The sequence below is a fragment of the Vigna unguiculata genome, chromosome 5, assembly GCF_004118075.2.
Source record: "Vigna unguiculata cultivar IT97K-499-35 chromosome 5, ASM411807v1, whole genome shotgun sequence".
In the NCBI taxonomy this organism is placed as follows: domain Eukaryota; kingdom Viridiplantae; phylum Streptophyta; class Magnoliopsida; order Fabales; family Fabaceae; genus Vigna; species Vigna unguiculata.
In genome coordinates this window covers 4826137-4835549 of record NC_040283.1, presented here as the reverse complement: position 1 = coordinate 4835549, position 9413 = coordinate 4826137, and the positions used below count along the sequence as shown (strand labels likewise).

At 34.3% G+C, this 9413-nt stretch overlaps 1 protein-coding gene across 7 annotated transcripts; it reads right to left on the bottom strand.

Annotated features, from left to right (window-relative positions):
* On the bottom strand, window positions 1-9413 carry LOC114186235 (zinc finger CCCH domain-containing protein ZFN-like). Of its 7 annotated transcripts, none has more exons than XR_003604995.1 (8): window positions 8973-9250; window positions 7947-8104; window positions 7381-7443; window positions 5780-5899; window positions 4794-5084; window positions 3116-3433; window positions 662-1381; window positions 1-414 (listed from the first exon to the last, which is right to left on the bottom strand). XR_003604995.1 is itself a non-coding variant. In XM_028074275.1 (7 exons), exons 1-7 carry the CDS (start codon window positions 9328-9330, stop codon window positions 1100-1102), a joined length of 1239 nt encoding a protein of 412 aa, XP_027930076.1. In that variant the 5' UTR covers window positions 9331-9413; the 3' UTR covers window positions 1-1099. The 7 variants fall into 7 exon arrangements, 4 of the variants coding, with proteins under 4 accessions (XP_027930076.1, XP_027930075.1, XP_027930078.1 ...); XR_003604997.1 differs by having other exon boundaries at window positions 1-369; XR_003604996.1 differs by having other exon boundaries at window positions 1-341.

The window sequence follows — 9413 nt, the reverse complement described above, 5'->3', positions numbered from 1 at the left end:
AGTGCATATCGTAACAATGATCATTACACACCGTTTCGTTTTTTCAGTAAATAAAAGGAGAAAGAATGGACGTAGTACCTGTGTAAGCATATTGATAACACATACTAGAATCAGCGAGCTACACATCAAATACATGTATATTCAGCCACTGATATGATGCTTCTAATAAAGCCTCAAGAGAAGATTTAAACTCCCGACCATGATTTAGTTATTGCATTGCATGTGAACTGATAATCGGACTCCAAGCCAGAAGGACCATCCACCCACCAAAATTAATTGAAACATTAAGTTAAGTAATTTGTGGCCTGAACAGAAGTCACATTCGAGCTGAGGTTTGGCATCTGCAAAACAGCATAAATTAGCGGGCTTCTGCCACCCACAAAGTTCACAGTTTAGACTCTTTCCCTTCAACTTCTGCAAAACGAATTCTATCTAGGACAATCAATCATTGCAAAAAGAATAAATATATCATGGGAAAGTAGAGGTACAGATAACATTTTAGAACAGTTGCATTTATTTTGACGGAAGAAAATATGCACACATACAACAATTAAGACTTCATTAGGATGCTCTTCTATTCTGATAAGAGTGTGAAAAAAAATCTGTATGCACACTAGAAATACACAAAAAATGTGAAAAAATAAAAGGATATTGATCATACTGTTGGTTTGCTGTTGAAAAAGATTTCTATTATGCACAGTAGACCGCATATAGAATAGTCTTTGCACTGAATTTCAAACCTGCACCAAAGAAAGATTGACACAGGAGCCAAATATTGATCATTACAGATTTTCAGAAAAACAATTTTTACATATTGGGAAAACATTAAATAGATAGACTGACTTAAGGACTGAAGAAATGTTCACATTTGGTTTCCACCAAATGTGACAAATATTTGTAAAATTTATACAATGTGACAGCATGAAATTCAGAACAACTGAATCTGTCAACTGCATTAAATAGCACGTTGATAGAATCAGCTTCACATGAACTCTGTAGTCTGTACATCTTCAGCAATGGGAAAATCAATTTACAGATTACCCTTTTCTCCCCTGAAAAAAATTGTAAAAAGCAAGTAACCCATTTCCAAGAGACATCATTATCCCTCTTCATCAATGTTATCATCACCAGAAGGAATCTGTCTAGTCTCTGATAATGAAAGCCTCCTTGGATTTGCTGAGCCTGACTCAACAAGTACTTCTGATGATAAATTTAATGCAGAAGTTCCTGATGAAGAACCTAACATTCGCCGCCCTGGGGCATCAGCTGAAGGTGATGCAGATATGTTATAGGTAAAGACTCCCATTGGGTGATCAAATTTGCAACTTGGACCAAATTTGCATATGCCATACCGTGAATAGAAGACACAAAGAGGCTCTCCCTGCACGAAAATGGAACACAATCTCTATTAGCATGCACCAAATTCGATAAAAAGATCAAATCAATGTGAAGAGAATACTGTGATAAATAATTGCATATATTGTCCTCTTTCCAATCAACAAACAATCATAAATCTAGTTAAAATACTTTGATGCATTTCACACGGTTGAAAGGAGTAATATCAGACACAATTTTGGGAATGAATGATATGCTAAGCACAGGAAGCAACACCAATGCCATCAGATATCACAATTTGATTTAGACATAAAAGGGGAATTACAGACTTGAAATAATTCATATTAATGCTAAGTACAGGAAGCAACACCAATGCCATCATATATCACAATTTGATTTTGACATGAAAGGGGACTCACACTTGAAATAATTCATATGATAATATTTTCGTTGAGATCCCAAATCGACTATATATATGACAAAGGTAAATCTTATACAACCCTCATCTCAATAGTTAAATTTTGAAGTTGAGTTATATCCAGCCTAAAATTAAGATGATATCATAATCTATCACATATTTCATATTCTACCACCATCAGTCGAACAAAAATCCACCTAACCTCGTGAATTTCCTATTGCAACCTACCTGACCATGCAGCTCTCCCAACATATGACCAAAGTAGGGCCTAAAAGGTTTAAGCCTTCATTAACTTTTGGACTAGAGTTAGAGCTAGCCAAGTTCAAGAATTTTCATCATCTCTTCTGTCTTCACTTGGACAGTTGCAAATCATTAAGTTGTCTTCAGATTATTGTTGCACTTAAAATAGATGTCTATGTTGATACAAACATCTATAAATGGACTTTCATGATTCAACAATAGGGCTTCTCATCTATTGTGATTTAAACCCTTTATAGGAGGACGTATAGAACTGAGACATACTAATTAATATTTAAATATAAAAATACTCCATTTCCAACATAGATTGATTTAGATTTTGGATTTTTTTTCATTTCAAGAAAATGTTAATTGCGAGCTATAGAAACCTGACAGAAACTGATCCCATGTATCCTGCACTTCCTCTTCCCTTTCCCTGTTTCCAACGTGAGATCCAGGCCCATAGGATATTAGTCAGTCCCCAAAGTCCCTGCCCTTAGTTTGGGAGCTTATCTCCAGCAAGTTATACTTCTCTCGATGACAGAAGCGTTTATTTAAAACCATTTTATGATTGCTAGCAAGCTATACTTCTCTTGAGGAGATCATGTTCCCTTATGTCGATAACTTTTGAAATCAGTTAGTGGCCTAACTTTTAAACAAGAGACATGTTATGAAAACCCACAAAAAAGTTATTATCAAACACAACACCAAGAGGTATAACTGTCTTCCTTAAATGGTTTAAAATATGCAACACTTTGGCTTACAAATTACAATATTCCTCACTTTAGCTCCTAAATTGATTTAGTCATTATATATAAACGAGCAGGACCCATGTTTCCAGCACAGGCTCCTAAAATTCCTGCATCTAGTCCCACAAAATTGTCTATCTATAAACGAGCTAGAATTAGATCATTTAAATTCAAATAATGGAAAAATGTAAATAATAAAGAATAAAAAGTAGTAAATGAAATAAGCTACACGACAATATAACTAGTTCTTATTCGAATCCTTACTAAACACAGTCTATGCGAACTATCATATGTGTATATTTAGGTGAAAAAAATAATCTATCTCAATGAAATATAAACTTAACATGTAGAATCCAAAAGCTGGAATTCAACTCACAGGACGTAAAGGAAGGCCAATAGGACTCAAAACACAGTCAGGAGCAGGAATCATCCTTTCACGTGGATGATGGAAACGACAGACTGCACCAAACTTGCAATCTCCAGTCTTCATGTAGAATTGACATTCTGGTTGATCGGGTCTCTCAGGAAATATGTTCTCCCTCTGCAACGCATAGAAACCTACAGGAACAGAGCCAGAACGAAATTGAGAATATGCTCCCTGGGATCCTGCATTTGTTGGTTCACTTTGCCGATTGGTTCCATAGCTTTGGCCATTTCCCATTGTTTGTTGTGAACTATCTGATCCCATTTGACCCTGGAAAAAATGAATGTTTAATCAAGATGTTGGTACATACTAGTAACAGCAAGATCTGTGTAAAAACAGTTCAGCACGTATCTGCCATGTGGCATGAATTAATAATTTTTCATTATAAAATCAGATAGATGACACCAATGTATTATTTGAAAAATAAATGCAATAAAATCTCTCTCCAACAAGTTACAAGATCAACTCTCCATAACAAAAATACCTTGATAGACAAGAACATTGGATGGGAATATATTAGCCCAATAAAATTAACTGCCAGAGTCAAATGGCCCTTGACAAAGGCAAATGAAAATCTTAAGGAAATATGAATGGTGCAATGAACCAACTCTCTCAAAGGTTTAAGTTGTAAGGTGAAAGCACCAGAATTGTTGTACTCCCTCAGGTCCTTAATATAGAACACTTCTAAAAGAATCACACAGACAAATAAAACTAATCAATTTAGCTCACTTTGTTGATTATTTAAATATGAATATATCAAATTTACCCTCATCATTAATAGCATTTAAATTTCCTTTTTCATTATTTACTATTAAAAAATACACCTACTCATAATATTTAATAGGAGGAAACAAGAATAAGAAATTTAATATTATATAGAAACTATAAAATGCCTTGTAAAAAAGACCATCAATATCCCTTATAATAAGGACTAAAGGGAGAAGATCTAAAAGCGACGTCACACATGAATAGTTTGGGTTTAAAGTATTAGACATCTCACAACCACTAAAACTAAAACCAAATTATAATATATAAGTGAGGTGCAAACCTCACCTTACCATACCAACTTTGTGAGGTTAAGTTAGGCATAATCCACACTTTCTAAAATTCTATCAGAGCATATAAAATCCAAAAGAATTGTCCTAGCAAGATTTGATGGGACTATCATGCCACTGACTATTGGACTCCTATTGAACCATGCATAAATATTTATTCCCACGCTAAAGATGACCAATCCTTATCATGAGGAGGTGTTTTGGAAATCTCACATTGACTAGAGATAAGATCAAATTATAATATATAAGTGAGGTGAAAACATTACCTTATCAAAGTGGTTTTTTGAGATTGAGTTAAGCATAAACTCACTTACTGCTGAAAATTTAACTTTCATTCATGGGATAACAGGAATTTAACTCTAAACTACAAAGCGTACCATGTCATCATGAACGAAGTATCCAAAAACCTCAGACATTAGATTAAAGCACGTGAATGGTTTTATAGAAAATGGAAAAAAAAAAACATTTTTAACTTAAAAGACTCTCCTCCTGATAAAAAGTGTCTTTCAATCTGTCACAAGCATAGAATATCACAACCATTCTATTTCTTCCATAAAAAAAATGGACGAGCTTACACTGTATGCACTCCAGCTAGGCACTGAAACCATTCCCTGAGGTAGAATTAAAGGAGCATAACTTGAAGGACTTTGCCAACGTGGGCTAGGAATATACGATGAACTGGGCCAATTTGTAATTCCTGTTGCATAAGACTGCTGACCTGGTGTAGTTGGAGATTGGACACCAGGATAAACAGGAGAACTTCTCATGGAAAGCACCATATTGTTTGGTTGGGGATGGTGAAATTTGCAAGTGTTCCCAAATTTACATTGTCCAGTTCTTAAATAATAAGCACAGTCGGGCTCATTCTGCATCAGCAAGAACCAAAAATACAAAATTAACTATTAATATCAACAACAACAGAAAACAATCAGGTGTCAGATTTTAAATAGAACAATAATCTGTTTAGGATCATTCTGTATCAACAAGAAACAAAGAAAATATAGAATTAACCACCAGTATCAACAACCAATCAAAACTTCAAATTTAGACATAAAATAGAAGTATGCAAAGCCACCACAATTTAGAAAATGAATGCCGGTGGAAACTGAGAGTCGGGGGTTGTTATGAACTTATGAGAGTCATTTGTAGAAAATAACTGCCAAAAATTATGTATAAGGACTATATATGTCATGCAGTTAAGCAGCATGAAGTTAGGTGTAGCTTGTGGACAGAGAATGATCTTCATAGAAGACTTTTATCTCTGGGACAGCAAGTGTATTGCTGTATTATAAGTGTTATTTGTGGGACAGTATGTGTATTGCTGTATTGTGTGTGATTTCAGTGTTCAATATTATATTTTACTACTTTTATTAATTGGTACTCTATCATATACGGAATAGAAAGAAGCAGCATCTGAATTAAAACTTTTTAAGTCTAAAAGTGTGCCAGGCATTTTAATTATGCTATAAATCAAATTGTCAATCAACAAGAAAGGCCAACAAACACATACTTCCTTAGTTGTATCTAAGACATAAATAAGAGGTAAATATTCAATACTAACTGGGCGGAGTGGATAGCCTAATATGTTCAAGGCAACTCTTCCAGCAATCCCAGCCTTGTCTCTAGGATGATGAAACCTGCATGTGGCTCCAAATTTGCAAGTTCCTGTCTTCAAATAGTACTGGATAGCATAAAAAAGGGAATAAGAATCTGTAATATTCTTAATAGTAGAAGGTTGATGCTAGCATTGATAATAGCCATAAAGATCATACATTGTAAAATCAAATAAGAAAAGAGTTTAATGGCTGTGGATTGACAGTTTAAAACAGTTTTACATTGTTATCCAATCACAAATCTATATGGCTATGATTTTTCAGGAAGTTCTTGTAAAGATCAACGAACTTACCATATATAGTGGTTTGTGATTGATGATAATGTAAAATTATTTTACCCTGTCAGTACATAGTCTTTTTTTCTCATAAGAAAATCATTCAAAAAAATAATTTATAGTTTGATATGAAGTCATTGTAACTCATGGAGATATGAATGATCAAGATGAGAAAAAAGAAGATAAAGGTTGTAAATCCCATAACTACATAGAGTAATAGTTATTAACACAAACAAATAATTTAAAAAGAAAAAGTGTGCTTTAACTAGTAAATTGTTTAAATGATTATCAGACAGATGAATGCTAAAGTGAACTAATGTTTTATAGAAATATAATAACTACCTCATAAGCAAATGTAGAAAACAAATCCAAAATACTGTTAAGTTTCCAACCCAAAATATACCATGTTTCAGATAAATCAGGATAAATAATTCCAGAGACTACCGGTACAGTAAATTGATGGCCTACATGCTGCACTTGTTGACAGCTTGATCTCATTTCCCCACCTCCATTCCCGAGAGTGTTTAAAATAAAACAACCAAATTTACAGATATTTTCATTTTTCAAAAGAAACATGCTTTCAATATTTTTATAAGAGACTGAAGTGCTATGCTCTTATGGATTTAAATGTTGGGGTTCTGATCATGAGCAGCAGACTTATGCTGATAATGTAGATTAGTGGGATAGCTACTCCATCTCATCATGACTGGGCTATAGATATTCCTTTGTTGCAAATCAAATCCTTCACTTTCCATGTGATAGCTAATGGACCACAGTAATTCAGATCTACAGATAATCAAGAGGTCTCCCAGAAAGGGATTGGTTTAAGAAAATAAAGACATATAGTCATAATCCAGCAGCATCTCAAATGGACTCATATGCAGTCGTGGGCTAACCAAACACACCAGTGTTGACTGCCAACTTATACAAGAGAAGATTCATTCTAGGGATATCACTATTTCATTTGTTTACTGTAATGATCAGCTAGCTTCTATGTTCACCAAGGATCCAAATCACCTGTCCCCTATAGATCATATCCTTATTGCTTTATCCCAACAGTTTAGGATCTATTTTGTATTAGGGGTTTGAATTGCAATCAGATTTAGATATAAATTCAGAGGAGCTAAGAGGGATTCTCTCAAGAAATTCCAAGCACCCTAAAGAGTTCAATATCTACAATTTGAAAACATAAAATTCAACCTTAAAAAATCACAGACCATGCACATAAACAAGCAATGAGCACCTTATGCATTCATTGAGAAACAAGTACATGCCTGGCATTCTGGCTGTCCTATCCTTTCTGGGAATTCACCTTTCATCCGTGCAGCAGCAATAGCCTGATATTATTCAAAGGAAAAAACTATCAGATAACCATACTAATTAGTTAATGTGTGATCAAAATGAAAAGTACCAACAGTACAGCCAGATAATTTTGACCATCTACAACCCAGCAACAACTGTTTTAAAAAAAGGTGAAAACAGCTAAATAAATTTAATCGTGAAAAGATCAAGGATGCGTAAAGAAAAACAAAGCCATATACAAATGCAGGTTATATTCATCCAAGTGAGTGGAGTCCAGATTCTCTACTGAGTTTTTTGGTTTTGGTCTTTGCTGAGTATTACAAATACACTATATTAGTATCTTAAAATCTTTTTAATATATTTTAAAATTTTAAAAATGAGTGGTCATCAGTGAATTTTGATGACACAGCAAAGGAACAACACAAAACAACCTAGCTGAGAATCCAAATTCAAGTGAGTGTGTATATGTATCGTCTGGGTCTGCTAACACATGCAACTAATAATTAGAATTTGTCCAAAAGCATTGCATGGATCATACCAGTTTTCTGTTAGGAGGATGATTAAATCGACATGTTGCTCCAAACCTACAAAGGCCGGTCCTGATGTAATATGAACAATCTGGTTCTCCTGGATGCTCGGGATAAGGTCCAGATTCCATTGTTTCACTTGACCTCAAGTTAATTTGCCACATTGCATCTGAAATAACATGATCAACAAGTCAATTTCTCCATAAGAGACATCATTATAATCCAGATTTCCATTTGTCACTTTAATTAGTGTAATACCAATTCGGCTTTGACTTATGAATATGAATGAAATTTAACTTTAAGAACACTTTCTACAGTCTGATATTTTTATCCAAGCCTCACGAAAAATCCGTTTGTGAATGCTGTAAGCCAAAGGCTTTTCCAAAGTTGCCATGCTTTATGCACACTAGGTTCTTTTAAAAAAGAAATTAGTGAAAAAAGGTTTAATCAAGTTTTAAAATATTCATTAAAAAAACAAAATCTAAATGTTTCCATAAATTGCACCTATATTAATTATTACAAAGTGTTCAGTTCAGTAATAACAATTTATCACGAAAGTACTCCACAGCATCTAAACTTAAACTATACTCCATTCATTACTGATTTGAATTTAAGAGAACTAGAAAAAAAAAAAAAAAAGTAGCTCCGATTGCAGTTTCTATTGCCAGTCAACATACAGAACAACCAAATTGCATGAACATAAACACAAACATTCTCAAAGCGGTTAAGAAAACAAAAGCACAGGGAAGTGAAATCCGAGAAAGAAAAACATTGCAAGTTACTCCTAACGTCTACAAAACAAATAAAAGAAACAGAAACATGAAACGAAGCACCTCAGATCTCAGAATCACGCAATCAGACCTCAGAAGAACGAAATATGAAGAAAAACAAGCGCGACGATCATCCATCGTCGATCATCGGCGGCGACAGGGATCACGAAAACGCACGTGATCGAACGAACGAGATTGAAACAACGCTATTCATCACAATCGAAGAAGAAGAAGAAAAAAAAAGTGTGGAGAAAAAAAGCAAAGGACCTTGAGGAAGGTGCTCTCGGGACACGGGAATCGCGGCATCGAATTCCATACACGCATAATAATACTATCATCACCGCCCTGTCACTCACTCTTCACATTCCATTTCCCTCACTCACTTAAACTACGATCACCCTTCACCGGTTCACCCCACCAACAACAACAACAGTTAAATAAAACTGATATGAACAATAATAATAATATTTATTATTATTATTATTATCAAACTTTTAATTAAAAATAAAATAAATAAAAAAAGAAAAGTTCATGGAAAGAAAGAGAGAAAAGAAAACAAAGGAGGTGATGGCCTTGTGTTCTCCACTCCACAAACGAGAACAGGGAATAAAAACCAACCAATCATACATCGCCAATCATCTCTTACTGTTACTGCAACGCTATTCGCTTTTTTCCACCCCGTGTTTTCAACAACACACGATAGTTTAT